Genomic DNA, 23,750 nt, shown 5'->3' with positions numbered 1-23,750 from the left:
TCTTCTTCTTCTTCTTCTTCTTTTTTTTAAAGACAAAGCTGCCGTTAACATCTCTAAGTATGATGAAATTACAACGAAAACCTTCATCTTTTCATATTTTCTTCGGAAGCAAAGCTTTATCCATTCAGGCGGTAGAGACCACAGCGATTGCAGTTCTGATCTCTAGAATGGCTTTAACTTGTCACAATTATTAATAATCGTATGTGTTGTTATAGATTTGATTCATGTAGATCATTATCCCTACCTCTTTTTTCCTAAAATAATATTTGTATATGTCTGTGTTCATGTGTGTGTCCTGTTTTCTGACTCTGAAATGTTTATTATGCCTTAGACAGTTGCCCCAGGGAGATTATGTAAAAAAGCCTGGAGATGGCGACTCTTTTTATAGCGACATTCCTCCTGGAGTCAGCACAAACTCAGCATCTAGTTCTAAGAAGAGGTCTGCTTTTCTGTCGCATTTTCAGATTTCTACCTGTTCCATCACACATTATTCCATTAGTCAGAACATTTCATTATTTTGCAGCAGGTTTGATTACTTCTTCCTTCTTTCTTGAATGTTGAAAATAGTATCCTTTGTTCTTTGATTACTCTGATTCAAAATGCCATATGCTCGGAACCGCTTGTGTAACAAATCAGACCAGAAATCCAAACAAAACAAAACTGAACAAGTAACATTAAATCTATATGGAAACCCTAGGGTTTTTCAGTCTTGCTCTTATATGGCTTAAGAAACTATACCTAGCATTTCACTATATTTTAAATGGTGAGCGTTATGTCATGTTTGGTAGTCAAAGAAAAAGGTTACTGCCATGCTTCAATAAAAGTAGTTGTTAAAATAAATTGGTAATATGAATGCTGCGTTGAATATTTTTTTAAATTTTAAATATATTAAAAGCTAAGCTTGCTGTGAAAAAAAGATTGCTTCTCTGTGAACCATATATTTGAATATTATGATTTTGCCTTTTATGCCTGGAATGATTACTTCTAGAGTTTATGACTTAGAGCTTGGTCGCCAAATTAATTTAAGTATATTTAATGTTTGAGAGTCTTACAATATTGTGGGTGGGGTTAAGATATTATTTATACATCTTAAACTTTGATGCTATATTCTTGCTCCGGGATCTTAAGGTGGATCGCACCATTTAAAATTCTGCATGCTTTATGATTGCTTAATAAAATAAGCTGATAGAAGAAATAACTAGTTGGAATGTTTTAGGAAATGAGACATTCATTGAAGGATGCTGTAACTTTCCTGTGGAGAGTTTCTTTAAAATTGTTGGTAGGGGTGTATATATGTAGGAAAAAAGATTGAGAGCCCCTTGTGTTACTTTGGCCATAGAAGTTACTTTGTAGATTGCAGAAAGGGAAATTGCTAGTTTATTGAAAAGAAAGATCATCTCTTCTGGAGTTCCACAGAGAATGAATCATCTGTAAAAATTCTGCAGTGGGTTTCACTCTTTATAAACAATCAGGAAAGAGAATAGAAGAAATTAGTGAGACCTGAGAACCCTATGTGGAACTGTCTTAGGCATGAAGAGGTGTTTTTACTCAAATAACATAGATTAAAGCGAAAGTAAAAATACTAGTTTTTGCACAAGGAGTACAATTTTATGGAAGGATGTTCAAAAAGTTATTTTTAAAAATTTATTGGAGGCCTTTTGGCTAAGAGAATAAGATTTACTTAAATTCTCTCAGCGTATAAATTTTTTTGCGGTCAAATATTTAATTTTAAAGTAAATAATATGGTAAATAAGTGGAGAAATCAATGGATTTCATCAGAATTTCTGTTGTCCTTCTGTATAAAATAGTCATCATTCTTAATTAGCAAATGATCTTGAAAAAGTTCTAATCCAGGGAATTAATATATAATAATTGTTCCGAGTTCCATTTATTTTCATTCATTAGTAGGTTTCTTTTAAAATAGACATTATTAACATTAACTGGAATGATATATGGAAAAGATTTTAAGTACAGTGCTATTTTCTAAAGTTACTCAAGAAGAGTTTAAAATGTTGATTTGAATAATTTCCAAGTTTTAGCAAAATCTCAATGGGTTATGACTTTTAAACCGTTAAAAATTGTCTCAAATTATGTGACTTTTCCTAAGCATATGCAATTTGTTAAAACACTTTTATTATGTGATACAAGGTAGGTGTGGAAATTTTGCTCCTTGTAGACAATTTCTTTCAAGATGGCAGGACACAAACAGCAGAAGGGCTCAGTGGTGCATGGGCTTTTGTGAGAGATGCTTCCATGACAACTTCCGATTCAGTTCAGTTATTAGAGAATTAACTAACAGTACTACATTTTGGGAAGCCCTATTTGTGGAGAAAATGCTAAGTCTCAGAAAATTTTATTGTTTAAGAAAACCTAAATACTACTCTGATAAAGGTTAGCCAGTTTAAGTAGAGCAAATCTTAATGAAATCTCTTAGAAGTCCATGTTGTCATAATATTTGAATGGAAACCATTGCTTTACAATTAAGAAACATCTATGGTGGGACCCCATTATACATCTGCTGTTTGGGTTTCATGACTGAAACATGTAGTGAATTCGCTATATGTAGTTGTATTCTGCGGAATGTAACTGGCTTGTGTTGTATCATGATACTTTTCAATTAGAAACTGTAATAATGGGGTTCCATTGTATTTGACTTTTCTTAAATTGAATGTTGTGTAATTCTGCCTTCTTCATGAAGACTTTCATGTTCTGTTCATTCTTTCATTTCCGATTTTTCTTTCTTGATTTAATTTATTTAACACACAGCAATGTTTAGAAATTTTGCTTACTGATTTCTAAACATCCATTTGATTATATTTTTGAACAGTATATACACATTTTCAATTTCAGGTCAAATGGACTCTCTCATTCTTGGAGTGAAAGGATTCCAGACACAAAACATATTTCAGACATCTGTGAAAATGGGCGACCTCGAAGTAATTCTTGGCAAGGTACAGGGTGGCATTCTGAACCCATCTCTCCTCATGATCCAGGTTCCGTATTCTGTGGTCCCTGATTGTAAAGACTTGTTCTTTTCTGGAAGCTCTTTAGTGTCTCTCCCAATAGACAAGAGGGCATTTATTGTGAGTTCAGTTCTTTTTTCTTGGATGGGAAATGATGGGATTTGGTAGCGCCTGTGCGCCAGATGCATTGAGAAGGCTGTGCTCTGCGTCATGATGCTGCTTGTGAATTAAACCGACTGGAAATACCATGTGATTAAACATAGGGTAATTTTTAAATTTATATTCAAATCCAGCTATAAACCATCTTTTTTTTTTTCTTCAGGTAACCTAGGAGGCAACAGAAAGAAAATCAGAGGCAAAAGATTTAGACCTCGGTCTAATTCAACTGAGTAAGTCTGAATCTCTAATGGAAAAAGGCATTCCAGGGTCCTGTGCAGTTAGTGTGAAGAGTTAATTAACCAGATCATCAAAGAACTGTAAACCATGCCTCTGGTCTTGGTTTTGTCTTTTTTTATTCTTTTTTTGCTGTTTTAAAATTAACCATGGCTTTTCTCTTTTACATAGGCATCTCCGCAACTGTGCCCAAACCAATACTCACTGATAGCCGGGGGTCTCGCCCTGGTGCAGGCTTTTCCTCCAGTAACCTGCCATTGTGGTGTCTTGGTTCCGTTTGAAGGGAATTTTGATAACATTCCTTTCTTCTCATCACCCCGGGGGCCAGCCATTTCAGAGGGCTCACCCTTCCGCTCCCCAGTACTCACACAGCCTGGAAGCATCAGGGGAAGTCCCCACGGTCCTAGAACATGATGCTGCTCACAGTGTGAAACCACTGCTCTGAGCCTCCTGGCTGCGATCTAAGCATTCTCTCAGACTAATGGAATGGTTCCCCTTTTAAATTTTCCTTCTGAGAACATTTAAAAGGGCATTTACCTAAACTTGCTCTTTAACGGAATCATTGTCACTAAATGCAATGCTATCCATTTTGACTGATAGCCACCCTTTTTTTTTTTTTTTTTTTTTTTTGAACTGGGGATTGGGTCCGAAGTGACACTTAAGTCATTTATACTGAGGTAAACACCATGCACATTTTTTGTTAGTTCCTCTGATTAATAAAGTACAAGCAAAACCCAGCTTCACCAAACCCTCTGCTCCCATTATGGACTAAAGCACATCCTTGCCATCTGTCTGGACCTTGCCACCGGGTGTTAATTAACCATAATTTTTTGACCCATCTAAAAATTTTTTTTACCAGTGTCTGACTGCAGTGCTAGTTATTATTCCCAGGATCTCAATTGCTTCTTTATGCCTAAATACTTTTTAAAAATCTCAATAGCAGGTATTTGTTAACTGCTTGTCAGAAACTTATGTTAGCTTTCCCATCATATACCCTACCTTTTTCAGTCCAGGACAATAGCATTTCCCTGAAATTTGGACCTTCCTGCTGATGGTATTGTCTTGTAAGTGGCTTGTCACAGTTTACTAGAGGATATTTTATCATAGAAACAATAGATAGGTTCAAGTGATACCATTGCATGGTCCAGAATGGCATCATAGAACTCCATCATAAATAACTAATCTGTTCGAGTTTATCTTATACACCACAAAGTGCTTGGGTGCTTTAGGACTCATTGTGGATAAACTCTCCTTGGAATGTTGTTTGATTTGTTTTGCATGAGGTCACCTGGTAAGAGCTCCTTAGCTTGTCTCAGTTGCTCACAAGAGTACAGATAAAACTGCAAAATGTTCTTCAGAATGTCCACCACATACCATTTACTATCCTTAACAGTATTTCCTGTGACGAAGCTTTAAAAACTCCCAAGTGAAGAAAAAAAAAAGATCCAATGTTACATTAAAGGTATGAGTTTAGGACCCAAAGAATACTTGGTATTTAACAAGATTCATAATAGTATTTTTTTAGAATAATCACTAATTTAAAAAAAATTTCTGTAAAATTCCCACTTATATGATAAATATTGTGCTACTAAATAGCCCTTGAGAAATCTTGCCTGTGAGATGATTCAGTAATAATATTTAATAAGATATCCTTATGGAATTCCCTTTATGAAAAGGATATATTAAGGACTCCCTCAGATTTTTGGACTTTCCAGATTTGGGTTACATTTCTCATGCTACCTAAGTGGAGCCAAGTCTATGAAGCTGACCACTGATCACACATTTCCACATAGCTTATTGTACAGGCACTGCATATTTTTTTTCTTAAAAGGATACTAATACAAATCATATCGAAGAATGATGTTGACAGGATTTTTTTTTATACTTTCCATATTTGTTAGATAATCTCATTCGCTGATGTAACAACATCGTTTATGTGACTGTACGAGGAGCAGAACGACCATGGACAAACCCATCTTTTTTTATTTTTTAGACAAAGAGGTATTATCAGGTCTATTATTTCAACATTCCTTTTAGCATCATCCCAAAGGAGGATGAAACACTGGGACACGAATTAAAACATGCACCAAAAATGCATACTCTGCTAATTAACAACATAAAATATCTTTGTTTGATGTATTGTTTTTCCACTGAACGCTTTTGCATCTTCCTCACTGTTGTACATGATGTAAAAAAAAAAAGTTTTTGGCTTAGACTTTGTATTATATATTGTGTTTTTACAGGAGGGAGCCCCAAGCACCTGAGCCTGGGCACTCCCTCGCCCAGACAGTCCCATCCCAAGGCATAAGCCCAGGGGGCTCTGACAGCCCCCAGGCAGGGGGTCTGGATCACAGGTCAGTCTCCACCTGCCCCTTCATTCTGGGCTGCCACTGAATTTCCCTCCAAGTCCCTTCCTTGGCTGAGAGCAGGGCCATTTGATCTCTGACCCCCAACGTCTGCTCAGAAGGGGTCCTGGTCCAGCCAGCACCGGCTAATTTTCCTCTGCCTTTCCATCCTGGAGAACACGAAGAGCTCTCCTATCCTGTCTAATGCATTTTTTATTTTTTTTTTGCATGTTGCGCTACAAGCCAAGTCAAGCCACGTAGGCAGGTTTATAGCAGTTGGATAAAAGCCCATCACTCCAGCCACCACGACTGGAGATGTTAGGACGCCCAGTGTAAAGACGCTTTCATGGCAGACCCCCAGAAGGAACAACAACAATTGAGAGCTCTCCTCAGTGACCTCTAGTGAAGGGATCACAGCCTTTTGAGATGCCCCAGGAGAGGGAGGAAAAGGTCTATCATGTGCAAGTCAAGCCACGTGGCTGTAGGTTTCATGGAACAGCCATGGTACCTGTCCTTTGAGCTGCTAAGATTGTCAGTGAAAGGAACACATGTCTCCTCATGGATGTGGCCAGCCACCTGTGGGTGATTCAGTTTGCTGTGTAGCTATGTTTCACCAGTAACAACAGCTGCATGGGCTTTTTCTATGGTTTTCCCCAGGCCAGAGCATTCACTAGTCTTCATCTGTGGCTGCACTTGCTTTTCAACTTTTTCTTTTTGTTTGGAGTCTCAATGGAAATATTTTTGCAAGTTTTAATTGGCTATCTCTGTGAAAAGCACAAGTTGGCAATGATTATGGCTAAAGGCAAAACTACTGTGAGTTGCTCTTAAGTCAGGGGACACTATCTCAGCAAAAATGGTCTTATAAGCATATAAAGTACCCCAGCCCTTCTCTTGGGAGGGAACTTCGTGAGTTTATTTTGTGACATATGTTGGTTCTAGTCAAAAACGAGGAAAAGGACCACGGAAAATATAATCTAATTTGTTTATGTAACTGTGGAAATATAGTTCTGACTTAAATATATTTACAAACTAAAACTAAATGTGGAGGAAAGAAGCAAACTTTAACCACAAATAGCATATTTTATAATTTTTCCTGGTTTGTTTCTAAATAACTTGAAAAGCTTTATAGAGCTTGGATCTTCATTGCCTATAGTGTTTCTAGAAGTTGATTTTTAAATGAGAAAACTCAGTAAAACCTCCCCATTCTTCCAAGACTGAATTTGTTTTAAAAGAGCAAATTCTAAGGGGATGTACTTTTGCGTGGATCCCAGGGTACAAATAAAAGGAAATTCTGAACACAAAAACCAAAACCTTGCACTCCCAGTTTTAATACCTTTAAGATTTTTCTTTGTGCAGTAATTCTGATGGAGACTTTGCCAGATCCATCAGGGAGATGCTAACTAAGGTCATTATTATTACTGGCTGGCAATCGCTCACGTGGTATGCAGATACTCAGAAGGCACCTTCTGAGGGCCGCTTCGTGATGGAAACAGGACCCCTGTAGTGTGGAGTGCACGAAGACGGGAAGGAACTGAGGTGTGGCTGCACCTCAATGACTAAACCCAGCTTCAAGGTCACGGAGGCCTGTGTGGACCACACTTCATGTGTGTTGGAGCTTCAGGATCAGAAGGGTGGGGCCTTTTCTGCTCCTCATGGAGCCAGTTGGAGCACCTTTCTTGTTAATTCCAGCTTGGGATCTGCTATCAGGAGAAAGACGAAGGCCATGTAAAGTCTTTCCTTTCATATTGGAAAGAGAACTTTGCACCTTTTAATTGTTCTTGGGGTTATAGACCCAAACACCAGGTTGGAACTGCAGCCCGCTCAATGTTCTCAAAAAGCACCATTGCCATTTGAAAATCAAGGAGCCCAGTGGGAGGTGGCCTGGAAAATGCCACTTTGGAGGTGGGTGCTGGGATTGCTGACAGTACTGATTGAAAGGGAGCTTCTCTGCCACCTTGGGAAGTCGCTGGGAAGGCTTGCCTGAAATGTGGAATATACGTTCTAGGATGCCTTGAGCCTTGTTGTAGCTGCGTTTATTCTCACCTGGTTGTACAGACTGCCTCATAATCACCCAGCATCCATCCTGGTTTATTTGCCATAGTCACTTGCATTTGGAGGGTGAAGAACATCCTTGCTAAGCTTGTGCTGTGTATTTTCAGATTTTCTATCTTGTTCTGCTTTCTTTGTTCCTTCCATTGCTTTCTGCAGGTATTTAAACCCATGGTTCAAAAGAGACTATAATGTAGCTAAGTGGGTAGAAGATGTGAATAAAAACACTGAAGGACCATACTTTAGGTATTTTATAAATTAATTTTATATCCTTTTCAAACTCTCCCAGCACATACAAATATTGTAGTGTGATTGGCTCTCTATCTTGTATCTCCCAATACAAGTTCCCAGAGGTGGAAAGGGTCCTTGTTTCTTTGCTGCCTTTTGATCTCTGTTTTTGGTTTCATAATAAAGTCTAGTTCTTTTCTGAATGTTTCAAATGAAGCCATTTGAAAGGGTTGCTATTTAGTGCATGTCCTTACTACCATCTTGAGCTTTTTAGTAGCTTTCTCTTCATTTTATGCTATGTAGTGTTCTATGGGCATGAAACATCCTTTCCACTAATAAAGAAGCACTATTAACCTGAGCAATTTATTTTCTAGAATTTAGTTATTCCATAGTGCATTTTTTCTACTTACTGCCTTAAGAGTACACAGTGCATATGAAAAGTCAAGGGAAAACATGGACACTAAATGCAATTAGTAGAATTTTACTTTGACTAAAAGTAGTGATTTGCTGTAACTTGAAAATTATTGAGAGAATATTGGCCACCTGAGAGTGTATGAACTGAGTCTAGGTTTTATTTGTTCAGTGCAACCATTTGCTCCCAGAGAAGGGCTGTGCTGACATTTTTTTTGCAGATTCTCAGCAAAGCTAAGGAATTTTTTATTCCAATAAAAATGTCATGTCTAACACTTCAAATAGAACAGGAAGCAGATCTGAAGCATGTTCTGATTCACAAACAAGCAGATAGAGAATCTGTACATTTAAGAAACTAGCATACTTCCTCAATTCGCTGCAGCTCTGTGTAACATTAGAAGTCAAAGAGAATTTCCAAGAGCTCTTAATGGCATTTTTTCACCCTTTAAATGTCAGAGCGATTTCCTAGAGATAAACGTCTGCTTTATACCTTACTACTTTGTGACAATTAATGTAAAGAAGAAATGTAGACTGACCTGCTACCTCTTCTGAACATAACAATAAACTTTCAGATTATTTATTGCCATGACTTGGGTTAGCATTTAACAGATTTAAAAACATATATATGTGTGCTTAAAACTCTCAACACCCATATAAGGTGGACTTTCTCTTCCTGTGTACCATTTAGTTTAGATGTGTATAGTTTGAGAAAATGATTAGACCTACCTGCATTTTAATTGGACCCATACATTCGCATACGCCCCAAGGAAAGCATAACCCCCTGCCTGCTCACAAAAATATCTCCTGCTTCTGTACCCCACCTTTGCCTCCTGCCCTAACCCTCTGCTTATACCACTTTTCCACTGAACCTCATACACATACACTCACATTCAAACATCCCACCCTCACCTGTAGCTCCCAAGATGGCCAACGTCAGGAAGACAGGTAAGATGGTTTTGAACGTTATTTGGAACCTTGGCTCACCTGCAGTCCCATTTCCCTTTTCTGTCTTCCTCAGGCTTGTGGGCAGATTGTAATTTGTATCAATCATGGAACTAAAACAGAATGACCTTGGTCCTATATGGACCAGAGCTTTTATACCTAAATGGATTTAGCAATTTTGTAGCAACAATTAATGAAATGGTACCCCGGAAGAGTTGATTCACCTCCCCTGGGTGAGCTGAGTGGTTTATGTGGCTCCCTGAGAAGAGTTCACATTTTTTCAAACCAGCACCCAGGTCTGCCCAGAAGCCGCATGACTACACGCAGTTTGGATGGGGAAATGCTTTAGCACCCCCGGTTGCACGTGCAAAGCTGCAAGGGCAATTTTAGAGGGTCCTTTGATCTCCTCTCTTTTTATGAGATGTGGGCTTCTTCAGTGGATAGTCCCATTAAGAATTAGTTATTAAAGATCCATATTTGTGTTTAAAGGCTAAACATAATTCAGTGGAAGGTAGTAAGTTATCTGTCATTTTAGGGGCTGTTAAGTTATACTGGTCAGACTTGAAAATCAACAGAGAATCTCTGTGGAAGTGGTGAATAATTGAGCTCTTACAGGCCTTGTAATGCAAGGATTCTAATGCAGCAGGAAGAATTCCATTCGCTCTCCATCCTGGCCAGGACTCATATGGGAGGCCCTGAGTGCATCCACAGCTTGGCTGTTCTCTTTGCCAGCCCTCTGCATAAGTGCGGGTCTGCCGCATCTGCCACCAGGCCACTCAGCATTGCCCGCCCTTCCCCCCACCCCCCGCCAGAACCTTCAATGAGGGCAAAGGCCACTCTATTAATGACCCACACGGGGACTTTGTGAAGGCAGGAAACTGGTCCAAAATGCAGCCCAGCATTTTAAAATATAATATCCACATCACCATGAAGAGAAAAGTAAGTGCCAAAAGACTTTGAGGGACCAGAGCACCTCAGCTGTGCTCTCTTCCCCAGTGCTCATATGATGGTGGGTGCTCGAATTGTTGTGGGTGTATATTCAAGACATTAGGGAAGAGCAGGTGAGGTCAGGGCAAGAGGATGACCTCCCTACAACTAGTCCTGGAGGTAGTTCCCTTGGCGACAGTGCTTCACAAGTTCTAGCAGGCATCCATACTCTTGGGTAGTATCCAATTGACTACTCTATCCGTGGATTTTGAGTCCGCTTCCATGACCTTATGGAAAATGCTGTAACTCTGAAAAGAAACTGTTAATACCTGTCATGTATTGAGTGCATATTATGTACCTTTATTTCTCACCACATCATGAGATGTAGGCATTCCTACTCCCTTTCTACAGATGGAGGAAACTGAGGCACACAGAGGAGCTCCAGGCAGTCCAGCCAGTGAGTGTCAGAACCAGAAGTATGAGCCTGGCTCCAAATGACTCTAAAATCTGCTCCCTTTCCATGTCACTGTAGTGACTTAAAATAGCAGGGTGGATAGTGACTATTTACATTCTATCCTTGGACATTTTATAAATCCTTCAGGATTAGGCTACTATGAAATCTGCGTATGAACACAGCCAAGAGGTGTCCCTGTGTCCCTTGTGTTGGACTGGCCTGGTATTAGCCTGTTCTGGGGTGACAGAGGTGAACCGAGACTGGCCCGACAGGCACACCTACTAAAGGTGAGGCCAGGAGGACGGATGTAGCCCGAGACACAGCGCAATCCGTTGGCACACGGACGTACTTGCACTGTGTAATTCAAAATGGCACCCACCATGGTTGTGATGGTTTTCAAAAACGCAGTGATGATCATAGTTAGCATTTGTCCAAAGGTTACGTTGTATGTGAATGAGCTGGGCTGGTGCCTGGGTTTCAGTGAAAGCAATTGGAACCACCAGGCAAGGAGCCAGGATCAGGAAACAGCCTAGATGTGGTTTTAAAGAAATATCTTGAACATTTGTGAGAAATGTTGAGTTTTTGTTTTCTGTAAACTGATCGACCCTGCCTTGTTCTCTACTCGTATTCTGATTCCGGCTCTGATGCTCTCATCCTCCACGCCCCCCTGTATGCTCTCACACTCCGCCACTCCCCCCAACTCCAGAGCCCCCCGTCCCTCCCCCAGCTAAAACTGTCCTGCTTGGCTCCTCTGCCCCTCAGGGTCCAAGTGTCGGTTACCTAGTGTGTTTATGTGAGAAGCAGTAGAAGTGTAATTTCTTTGGGGTTCTGGAGAATACCTCCTCTTCTGTTTTAAGTCACAATTGGCTTTGGCCATGGAAAGATTTGAGAGGAAGACTAGACTCTCAGCAGTCCTCATGGGGATGGCCGTGTATGTGTACAAAGCTGGTCATTGAGACCCACGGCCACATGAATGGCTGGTACGACGTTGAAGCTATAAGCTAACGGCTCATGCTGTGGACACACACACTACAACAAATTATACTTGTCTGGCATGATGCCCTAAAGTAACCGATGCCCTAAAGTAATTTAGTAATTTGTAGGTGTACCTGACTGGCTTTCTTGAACTTGGATATCTTATGAGTAGTGATCAGGCTAAAAATCCAAACCAAGGTTAATGTCCCTTTTTTTAGAAAGTGCACTTAAATATCTAAATAAAAACGTTTGTCCTCATCCTACACATGCTGAATTTGTTTTCTAAAGATCATAGTCATGTTTTAAAAATCATTAATTTCTGAATTAGAAAAGTGTGCAGCAATCCATTGCTTTAATAGTACTTTAGAGAATTTGAAATACTAATATTCTTCATCCTACCCATCTGCTCCACAGTAGAGAGCGTTCACACAAGAGAAGTCGAACAGCCAAAATATTCTAATCGTTCACACTAAAGAGTGGTCCTGGACATTATCCAAAAATAGAGGGAACATTAGGAATTAATAGATTAAAAGTAGACTGAATCACTCTTGATTCTTAAAATTGAGTGAGAATGTTCACTTCCATCTCATGGTTTGAAGGAAAAATTATTTTAAAACATTAGCTTGTATTCAGTGTCCATAAAATAGAAACTGATTAGAAAACTATGGCAGAACCAGAGCAAAGGATAATGTATGGATCTGGACTAATATTTAAGACGAGGGAGAAAAGAATACACCTTTATACTGTTGCATGCAGTGTAGGCAGCAGGTCTTCCCCTGCCCAGTATTGCCCGCCGCCAGTGCTCCCTGGCTGAGTCAGCTGCTCGCAGGATGCAGATGAGGTGCATCCTACCAAATTAGATACTTACGCTCCACTGTGGCAGGGTAACCAGATCAGTGGTGTGGGTCATTACCACCTTGCACCAGGAATTGAGGGGGCATGGATGTGTAGTGGTGACATTTGTGAATGGAAAGCTACTGCTGAGTCATCACATCTATTTTCCATTGTATGGTGTGAGTTGACACTTTTCACTCTCAGCTGTTGTTTTGGTTTTTTTTTAACTTTAAAGACAAGATGGCAAATATGGGCTCTTCCAGTGTGCTCAGTTTAGTCACAAATATTACCACTGCACATGCAGAATCCAACAAGAACAGCATAATACATCAAGAGCTTATGCAACTCTTTCCTATAGAATGTCTCCAGGAAGAAGAGAACATGTTATCCAAGTAGGAAGGGGTCTATTCATAGTGTGTTTGTCTTGGTAAGATTCCAATCAAAGTGTAGCCACCTTATTGACATACCAGGTACCCTATATGAGTTATCAAGATTCACTGCTATGGCCTAGAATCCTCCCCGTACAGACACACTTATTGGAGGGACTAATCAGACCATTTTTGTATGTTCTCATCAGACTCTTTGTTTGGCTGGAACTCTGCACTCCTTACTGCTTGCATGTTTACTAATTTATTATTAAAATCTCTGTATTTGCCTTTGTTCTTTCACAACTAACACACTGGCCTCTGAATGCATGAGTTTTGTGTAAACTGATGTGGAACTTAGCAAACTAATAATTGTAGCAATTGTATTGTATTTTTGGACCTTAAAAATATAATTGGAACAACTGTGCTAAAATATTTTTTACAGTAAGTGGTAAAAATAAGACAGGATAATGAGATGTCTTAATTTACCATTATGAGCTCTTAGAATAATTTTACCCCTTCTCCAATTTAGCTTTTTATTCTATAAGAAACTTCATTCTTGGCTTTCTAGTTGAAAGTTGATTCTGTGTACTAACATTTAAAAAATCCATTGCAGTTATGAAATTAGGAAGATAAAATTCCAGCATTCCAGTGTTGTGAATGACAAATTATCTCCCAGTAGCTAACCCTTTGCACTAGTGATCTATGAAAGTAGAAATTAGAGGGTTTATTCTGAACCCACTTTTCAGCTATTTGAAAAAGATATTATGCCACCCCATAATATTTATTTCATATGTTCTCAACATCTCAGGACTTTATCTCCTGCCAAGTCTCCTTCTTCATCAACTGGGTCTATTGCCTCCAGCAGAAAATACCCCTACCCAATGCCTCCACTTCCTGATGAGGAGAAGAAAGTGAATCGACAAAGTGCCAGGGTACGTGAAAACTCCTTCCATATGCTAATGTCCTCGGTCATTATCATTTATCTTTGAGCTCATATTTTTTTTAAAAAGAGCTGTTTTTCTTCTTTGTACATAAGAAAAAGAACAAAATTGTTTGAGAAATATAGAATTCTTGGAAATTTGAGGCTAGATTTATATTTGCAAAGTAGTGTATCACTGCACTGATAAATTTTAAGAATATTTGGTATATATTAATGATTTATTGCTATATATTTATATCTTTTATTATTCAGTGTAACTAGTATATTACAACCTGGAACAGATAAAACAGAATGTGTTTTGCTTTTTCAGTTTTTTAATATACGTGGAAATGGCAGAGATTAAATTAACCTCATGGCCATGCCCCGTTTGTGTGCTCAGGCCTTTCACTGGCTAATAACGACCAATAGGATTTTAGAAGTAGGAACCCGTGACAGAAGATCAGATCAATGTCTTGCAGATGGGGGTGGAATTTGGCAACAAGGAAAGAGGGCTTCAGAATTTGTAATATTTAGAGTATGCTAAAAGGTATGGTGAAATTTAACCGTTTATATTTTTTAAAAAGCTAGGTTTAAAAATATATATTGAGTTAATTATTTTTATAAATATGTGATTCACCGGAAATTTAATTTAAATACTAAGTCCTCTTTTACTTCTTAATCATGATTCTAATCGGTCTTATCCTCCCAGAACAGATCCATTATGTGAACTGTGATATACAGTGGAGTTTAGAGGGGCAGACCAACCCTCAGAGGCTTACGTGAAACATGTAATTGAAGAATAATTACTATAATTGATGTCCAGACTCTGTTATGATCAGTTATGTTATAATGTTGATCGTCTCAGAAATAATGTTTACCAAAAAAAGTAAAATAAAACAAATCTTTAGGACTTTGGGCAGCTTTATCTGCTAGTGGGTCCTAGGTCCCTAGGCCTTTTGGTTTTGAAAGATATTTCAAAGCCTCTTTGATCCTGAGCTTAAATGACAGGGTTCAAGGTAAACATGGATCATTCGAATTTTAACGCCCTCAACTCAGAGTCAGTAAGAAAACACATTAAGAGCTGATTATATCGCTTAATCAAAGAGACTTGACAATCAATAGTGCTTTGTTAATCATTACAAAAATTATCTTCATATGTTAATATGAGAAATGGTAAACAATGGAAAGGAAGACGATAACTCAGATTCCCAGCATTAAAAAGACTTGTTAATAGGCATTCAGTTTTCCTGATATACTTCTGTGGTAATGAAATCTAAAGTGATCGCATTCCTTCCCTCCCCAGGGAATTGCCAAAGTATAACACTCCACTCTTTACCCTGATAAATTGTCTACATTGCTGCTTTTGCTTTCTACTTGGGGACAGTTTCTCAGCTGTTGTCATGCCAGGGTCTAGGTTATTAATGAAAATGACAGGTCCCCAGAAGAAATGGCTGACTTGGCCCCATCCCAGGGCTGAGTGGAGCAATTGTGTGAAAGGCCTGGTTGGTTCCGTCCACTGTGGACCATCCACATGAGCATGCGGCAGAATAGGCAGCCCCTGTCTCTAGGCTGTCTGTGCGGGCTGTGGAGAACCAAACCAGCAGATCTTTCTAGCAGCAACCCCTTTGTTACAGCTCTCCAGCCATGGCCAAGGTCATGCATCATTTTAAAAGCGATAGCTTGGCAGCTCTTAGCTTGTTTCCTCACTGGGATAATGGTGACCTTCAGATTTTCCCAGTGCCATTACTTTGTGCCTCTCTTGTTTCTGTAAGCTGTCATTCATTTTTTTAACCTCTATAACCATTTGTGAGGAAACTGGGCTCTCCGAAGTCTGCACTCTTTACTACTCCTCGCCACTGTGTGAACATCGGTCCAGAGCTTCCTTCCCTCAGACCCTTGAGAGTCATTCATATTCTCTTGTCCCCACCAACAGGTATTAGCCCGACACACGTGATTCTCACTGCTGAGAGACTTGGTTTCCAAAGCAGGAGATGGGTGTCTTTTTAATGACTGGCGGTAGATAACATGGGCGGCTAGACCACGGTCCTGTGGGGTAGCCAACATGGGCATCAGACTGAGATTTCCTTGGAGATGCAAAAGAGCATATTAAGGGAACCTATACAGAAATAGCCACTTAGTCCTTCACCGATTTCTTCCTTTTCTTTCCCAGAAACTCATTAGTTACATAATGATGTGTCTCAGACAGATTTCCAGTAGAAATGGAAATTGGCTGCAACTTAAGTCACACTTAGGCTTTCCTTGCTCATGTTTATAATAATTATACCCAAATCATATTGTCTGGAAACATTTTATCAGCTTGCTCTATTTTTTTGAATCAGCCTGGCTTCTCTGGTGAACTCAGTTGCATTCATATTTAATCATGCCGAAGCTGTTTCCAGCCCATTAAGGCAATTACTGAGCATCACAGAAATTAGATATGAACAGGACCAACATAAAGAACTGGTGGCAGATGCAAAGAGAGGGAAGGAATTGACATCCTGCCCTGGATGCCTCAGTGTACTCTGATATGTCAGCTCCCATGGGAGGACAGTTTCCTAGGAGGTAGTGATGGAATTAGAGGGTGTATAACCTGGTCACAGGCTCAGGGTAATGATTTTTAAGCGGGTGGTGGTGGTATTGATAGAATCATACTTCTCTGAGGTCGGTACTTCTCAGCATTGGCTGTACAGCAGATTGTTTGAAGGGCTTTTAAAATACACTGATGCTCGAATCCTGCTCGGAGAGACTTTGATTTGGGGCATTGCCTGGGCAGTGGGATTTTTAAAATGTTCCCAAATCATTGAGATGTGCAGGTGGCTTGAGAACCACAGCTCTGACTGGCTGTATCAGAGTCCTGGGGAAAGAAAGGTAGAGCTTATTGTATTTTAAGAATTTATTTTTTTATTTTTAGAGAAAGGGGAAGGGAGGGAGAAAGAAAGGGAGAGAGACATAAATGTGTAAGAGGAACATCCATCAGTTGCCTCCTGCACACTCCCAACCGAGGACCTGGCCCGCAACCCAGGCCTGTGCCCTGACTGGGTGGCTGTGAGGGACGACACCCAACCAACTGAGCCACACCAGCCAGGGCAAGAAGTGTGTAGTTTAAAAAAAATAACATTTTAAATTATTCTTTTGAGACACAGTTTTTAATTTTTTTCAAAATTTTGTGTTACATTAAATGAGGATGTGAAGGTTTTTTTGTATTAAAAGATGACAGTTGTTAAAAAGGTTGAGACATAGGTTTAGAGGTAAGAGAGTTAAAAACTAGTGTTTATTTTATCCACTTATTAGACTTCTTAAATTAGGCATTGGAGTGCACATCCACAATCACGTGAATGGATGTAATCACCAAATCTTTTTCACCTTCATAGCTCATAATATGTCTGCTTCCTCCTTTCATAATGTACAATTTGCTTTTCTCTGTTGTGCAGCTATGGGAGACATCCATTTAAGATCAACTGTTTACATGTGATACATCGAAACTGTTTACTTCAACTTTTATAGAAACCCAGCCTCATGGAATCACTGCAAATCTATCTGCTCTTCAGACGATACAAACACCCTCAGAGATGCCACAAGCGAGGAGAAGCCCAGTCTCACATCTGGATACTATATTCTTTTTGTCATTGGCTTAAGATGTAATCGAACCTTGAAAAGAGCTACTGAACTGTTACACTATCATATGGAACAGTAAAGGTATTGGTATGTTAATGGTAATTCGCATGGCAGATATATGTAGAAATATCACTAAAATTAACTCACATGACCCAAATGTAGCAAGTTTTCTAAGGGACAATAAGTGGATTCAGAACTTGACATTCTGAAGCACATCCTCATTGTAGACAGTAATGCTATGTGCATGAAGCTTCTGTTTATTGTTTTCCGCATTTAAGGAAACAACATCCCACGATAGACACTAGCATGCAGGGCTAAGGCATATAGGATTTTCCTGCAGGACTTTAAAGCTTTGAGAGGCCAATATCCCATATGCTCAATTTAAACATGTATTTTTTATTTTATTTTTTTTTTTTACTTTTCATGTTTCTATCAGCATACAAGGACAATTGTACATATGTAAACATTTTTAAAATAAAAAAAAGCAGCTGTTACATACAGTGTATTTTGCCAAATGCCTAAAAACAATCAGTCACAGTCATGTCATTGTTATCCAGCAGAGGGTCTTTACAGAGTGTAAGCAGATGATGTTGTAAATATAGTAGTCAGTGCTGTAAATGTGTCTTCATAATTGGTATTTGTCCAAAACATGTGACATCCCTTTATACTGTGCATCATCTGGTGGTAGTTTTATTGAGTCATTAATTGACCAGGAGATCACATGCCCAGCAGGCTTGTGGCCTCCGCAGCTTGCGGGGGCGGGAGTGTGGCGGTGCTGCCGCCCTGCCGGCTGGCCCTCCGCACTCGCCCATGGCTGCCCCCGCGAGCCCTCCGGTCTGGCCACTTGCCTTCTGGGGCTACAGCGGCTGCCTGAGCAGCCGTTATTTTCGGTACAAGAGCACATCTGCTAGTCTCACTCTGGAGGCCTGTGAGCCCCACAGCAGTAGAACCTGCTGAGATTGAGCAAGCCCATCAAAAATACATGAGACCACAGGCTGCCGATGATGCATTGGTGGCTCCCAATTTGCCAATACTGTAACCCTTTGTGGCCTAAAGTTTTGTTCTTTAACAAAGCTTGGTAGCCGCCCTTATCTGTGAAGTGAATGACTTGTTTCAACAGAAACCACTTTTACACTGTTTACCAAGGATATTTATCACTAGTGGGATGCTCGAGTCCCAACAGGTCATTCTGCACTGACTGGGAAGCAAGATGGTGGAAGGTTCTACCAGCTGGGCTGGAAAGCTTTGACAGGCCACAGAGGGTTAAAAGAAACCTAAAGCCACAAGTGTGGAGCCACTGTGAAGCTACCCTGGCAGCTGGCCTGGGAAAGAATCTGATACTTTGAACTCCAAAGTTTTTTCATCCAGAGAAAAGTGAGAAATCTCTTTTAAAGCCCCTTCTTTAAAATGCGAGTTTGCTGGCCATCACGGTGCAGCTCTGTCGTTCTAAAAGGAAACTTTCCTAAGGAGGCTTCCCGGGTGAGCTTAGAAATTGGTGGGATCAACCAGATACTTGGATGTGAAGGGTGCTTCTGAATTTCATTTCCTCTCCTTTTTCTTGAGAGGCATAGAATCTGCAGACAAGATTGCAGAAATACCTCCCAGTAGTGTTCGTGGACAAAAATCCATTTTGTTTCCATGTGTAATCATCCAGGATGGCCAGACTTGGTGTGTTTATGTCTCCTCATGGACCTCTCTTCTGAAAGTCTTCGAAAACGTTTCAAAATCAACTTAATCATCCAAAACGTTAATGTATAAACAGCATTTTTTTATGACAGGAAGGGATGTAACTGTCAAGACTACAAAAAAAAAACAACAACGATCCATCAGACTAAGGTTTGGGTGAGTGTTGGGGACTGTGCCACCTAGCGCAAGCTGAGGACAGGAGTGCAGATGGGTTTAAAGGTACAGCAAATAAAGTGGCTTTTGACCAAGGTCACTTTAATGTGCACTGAATGTTTTCTGGTATTGATTGTATAAAATGCTAATGTTATAAGGTTTATTTTGACTATAAAAGAGTTTATAGATTTGAACGTAAGGTACCCAGTGTATATAAATTCCCTAGTTACAGTTACACAAGCCCTAATTTGAAAGAATCCGCACGCAAATGGATAGCTATGTAATCAGCAGATTTCACCCCCCTTCCCTCACCTTCTCAATTATTTTTACATGAAAATTATTGTTTGAAGTGAAAATCATTATTATGTACCTTTTGGGTGACATAGTCATCCTCTTTGGTAATAACCTTCATGTGGAACTGAATTAAAGTGTTTTACTTTATTTGCAGAGAGATTATGATTTTATAGTAGCTTTAATGTCGTATTCTCAGTATTTCTGTATCTAAGGATGTTTAAACATTCTAACAGCCATTTGCAAAATTTGTTGGCAAATTTATCATCTTCGCGGATAATTTCAAGAAGTACTTGTTGATGTTCTAGATGTATTAAATCTAAATATTTATGACTTTTCATCCACGGAGGCAGGGAGAATGGGCCTGTGACACTAAACACAAGCACAAATTATTATTATTTTTTAGAATATTTACTCTGGAGAGGAACTTTGAGGCCACATACCAGTTTGTATCACGCAACTAAAATTTATGTCCCCCAGTCAGCCATAGGGTCTATTATGCTAAGCAGAGACGAGCAGTACCTTGGCCTCTCTGTCCCATTGTATGCCTTTTTCCTCTTCCTGAAGTTTTGTGCGTAGGTAAGACTTCAGACTAACAACCTACTGTGTGGATGTTCCACTTAATTCATAGGTATGACAGTGTAGTACGCTTTGACTTAAAGAAACATTTAATAATAAAAAATATTATATCATAACCAAATGAATTTTATCCTAATGACACACAGCTGCTTATGGAAATCAGATTTTCATTTACCAGACAACAGATTAAAGGGGAAAAATCATGTGATGATATCAATAGATGAAGGGAAAAACCTAAATAAAGGTGGAAATCAGTACGGAAAAATAAAAGAAACATTTAAATCTCTCCACTAAGAGCGTCAACACAGGAGGAGTGGGGGAGCCCTGCTCTACTGATGGGTCAGACCAACTGGTGTCTGTGTCCAGCCGCTCTGCTTTAGACAGGAAATGGCGCCCTCCCCTGGCGTCTCCCAGCTCGACCGCGATCCCCCGCCTCGCGTTCTGCAATCTGTGGATGGCAGCAAACAAACAACGCAGCAGAATGAGGGCTTTCAATTTGCTGTAGTTGCAGTATTTTTTTTTTTTAAAGGAACCCTACTGCTATTCCTTTAAAAAAAAATTTGACTAAGGAAGTAAGGTTAAAATGACAAATGTATTTTTATATAGGTCCTTATTAAGTGATAATAGTTTCTCACTTTCCCCTCGCTTTAAAGAGGCTTTTAAAATTGGGTTTATACATAAGGCCAGTCCAGCATAGATTTCTGAACATAAGATTGATAAGGTTTCTAAAAAGTTGCTGAAAAGACAGAATTAGATATTTTGCTCACTTCCAGAGAAGGAAGCCACCTCTCCCTCTCCCTCTCTCTCTCTCCCTCTCTCTGATTCCCTTGCAGATATGCAAAATTTAATACTGTCCATGGTAAAAATCTCTTGGGCCTACTTTACCTCTTATCTTTTTAGATTTGATTTTTTATACTTTGTTACCTATGGGCCAGAAGAAATACAATATTTCTATCCACTTCTTTCAATGTTTCAAAATCAAGTTTGCTCCTTTATTTAATCTCTTCATTTTTTTGTTGTTGTTGTCATGCAGTTCTATTTTAACTTACAGTTAGTGCTTTAAATATTTCCTTGTGTTATTCAACATAATAATAAATCTTGACCTAAAGAGAAGGCTATTTTATTTCACTTCATTTTACTTGAAGGAAAGGGACGTTTTTGGAAGGACATTGAGTAGCGTGCAGAGTGTACGGGAGGACGTGCGCGGCGAGTGAAGGGGGCGCAGGAGCGAAGGGAGGTCAGACAGCTGCTGCCACAGCCTGAATAGGACCCCACCGCGGGCTGCTGCTGGGGACGCCCCAGGGGCGGCGCATGTTAATGCCATCCTACCAGTGGGTAAGTTGGCACGAATTTCCCATCAAACGCTCTGTCTCCCATTTGCAGCATAATGTCTACTTTTTTTGCTCCTCCTGATCCTCCTTTCACTTCTGTTTTCCTCTAAATCTGCCACCCAAATGGTTTTCTTCCTTAAATGGAGTCAAGAGGAATTTCTCATTCTCATTTTACTAGCTTAAACTATATAAGCAGCAAACATTTCTATGGAATAGAGGCTCATTTTTTTCCCCCCCTCGGAGATATTTTCTGAATTGATTAGACTACTCCGATTTTGGATGCAACTTTCCACCGGCACGCGCTAAGGACTTGGACAAACGGCTTCCCCGTTTACTGGACTGAGAGGGGAGCGTCCCACCCTTGTGCAAATGGGCTGAGAGGCAGCAGCCCGTCTCGGGGAGGGGGCGTTGTGCGCGCGCGCGTGTGTCCGTGAGCGCGCAGGCGGCGCGGCGGCGGGGGGAGGCGTGGAACGCCGGCGACCTGACGGCGCATGCTCACAGCATCTGGTCTGGAGGCAGGTGCTTTTAATTGCAAGAGCTTTTCCATCCCACCTGCAGATGCAGAGCCAACTGAGTCAACGAGACCTTAGATATCAGGGGCTAATACTTCTGGTCACATTTTATTTATTGCTTTGTTAGAGTCCCCCAAATGGAGCATCCTTTGGTTCAGTTTCTAAGTAGAAAAACAGCATTCAAAAACAAAACAAAACAAAACAAAAGCCTGCCTAGTATTTTTGTCCCTCATATCCAGAGCCTGACAAACAGTAAGCGTCCTTGCTATGGGGTTTGAGAGAGACTTTCAGACCCTTTCTGCTCCCGAAGTCGCTCCCCCTTCAGTAGCTGTCAGTCCTTTTCTCCTGACTAGAAATTTTCATTCTCCTGGAGGTAAGTGCCCCCGCCCCCCCTTTTTTTTCTTTTTTGCCTTTGTTGGCTACTTGGGAGAACCGCAGTATGAATAGTGGGGAGAAGCACCTTTCGTCTTCTCCCCTGGGCGCCTGGGCATGCATCGCACTGTTTCAGGACGGAGGGGAGAGGAGCAGCAGCCAGCCTTGGGGTCCTGGGGCACCTAGGTCTGGCAAAGGAGCAGATGGAGAGCCACACACAGAGCTCGGAAGCCAACCGCGCAGACGGGCACAGGATGGTCACTTGCGTGAGACGCGGGCGGGGCGTGGGGGGAGGTGCTGAGTGCCTGCGACTGGCCTGCGTGCTTTGCAGTTTTACTGTGTTGGCTTTGCAAGTACTTCATGGTCCAGTCCACGATGGGCCGGGCACTGCTGCCTGTCGCATGTTCGTTGAGCCTGTGCCGTACCCGGAGGTGCTTCAAGGCTTTACTCAAGGGCATCGTCATTTCATGTTTGTAGGATTCCTTGAAATCAAAACCAGGGAAAATGTGTTTCTTTTCTTTCTTTTAACAAAAAGGCATACAATGAGACTAGCAATTTTGTTAAGATAATGTGTTTTAAAAAAACCAATGTAGTTTTCAGTTTATGAAGAAAAGGGTATTTTCCTCCCTAGTTTAAAAAAAAAAACAACCCAAATATATGCACACCTAATACTAATCTACATTTACTATAGGGCTTAGCCTATTTCTAGTTTCAGGTGTGGATTTGTGTTTTGATGGTCAAGCTCTAAAGTAATGAAAATAGCCCCCAAATCTTTAAACACAGTGGTGCTAAGCTATACCAGGTAACAATACAGAAAGTGCTGATATGAATATATTTATTCAGTAACAATCCAAGAGTTCTGCTAAATTACATGTGTATCACTGCCTGATCAGAAACCCCACTTTTCTTTTCTAATCCAGCACAAAAATCAAACTGTGATTCCACAGTCTTTTTAGTGGGTAAAATGACACAAGACCTTTGTTTTATATGGAAAACATTTTTTTTTTTTACACTAACTTCAAAAGTGCTTAACAGTAGGTTTATTCAGGATAGCTCAGCATGCACTCCTTTCTTAAGTTTCTGGAAGAGCCTTGCCCCAACCTAGCCTCCCCTGAAGACAACCTCTTGTAGAAACTGGACATTCTACCTAAACATGGCAGTTTATATATTAGCCAGTGTAGGTCTGTGACCGTGCTTTCCACATCTGTCACCTTTGAGGGGTGATGCCCCACCTACAGGCAGTGGAAGCCACTTTGTGGGGAAGTGTTAATCGCAGCGCGGTTTCACTTCTGGTAACCAGGTAGTCAATGTATGTATCTTAGATCGGCTTTGTGTTCACATTCTGTTCTCTCTGCCTCTCTGCACTTCAGGTTCTTAAGCTATTTAAAAAATAACTGGGTTTT

General features: G+C 40.3%; 1 protein-coding gene across 10 annotated transcripts in view; it reads left to right on the top strand.

Annotated features, from left to right (window-relative positions):
* Positions 1-17,408, top strand: part of ADAM22 (ADAM metallopeptidase domain 22) — a 209,409-nt gene extending 192,001 nt beyond the window's left edge. Inside the window, exons 27-34 of one of the 10 annotated variants that reach the window (XM_054564361.1) lie at positions 332-526; positions 2,851-2,951; positions 3,286-3,352; positions 5,600-5,710; positions 7,910-7,996; positions 9,305-9,334; positions 13,698-13,821; positions 17,240-17,408. In XM_054564361.1, the coding sequence (XP_054420336.1) occupies positions 332-526; positions 2,851-2,951; positions 3,286-3,352; positions 5,600-5,710; positions 7,910-7,996; positions 9,305-9,334; positions 13,698-13,821; positions 17,240-17,260 (736 nt within the window). In that variant the 3' untranslated portion in view covers positions 17,261-17,408. The remainder of the gene's footprint in view (positions 1-331; positions 527-2,850; positions 2,952-3,285; positions 3,353-5,599; positions 5,711-7,909; positions 7,997-9,304; positions 9,335-13,697; positions 13,822-17,239) is intronic. The other 9 variants (XM_054564360.1, XM_054564354.1, XM_054564353.1 and 6 more) reach the window with 9 other exon arrangements.
* Positions 17,409-23,750: the final 6,342 nt, after the last annotated feature.

The sequence above is a fragment of the Pteronotus mesoamericanus genome, unplaced genomic scaffold (genome assembly GCF_021234165.1).
Source record: "Pteronotus mesoamericanus isolate MK-2021 breed Mesoamerican mustached bat unplaced genomic scaffold, CSHL_Meso_final scaffold_85, whole genome shotgun sequence".
NCBI classification, from domain to species: Eukaryota; Metazoa; Chordata; class Mammalia; order Chiroptera; family Mormoopidae; genus Pteronotus; species Pteronotus mesoamericanus.
The sequence above is the reverse complement of the archived record's forward strand: the minus strand, read 5'-3'. Positions and strand labels throughout refer to the sequence as shown.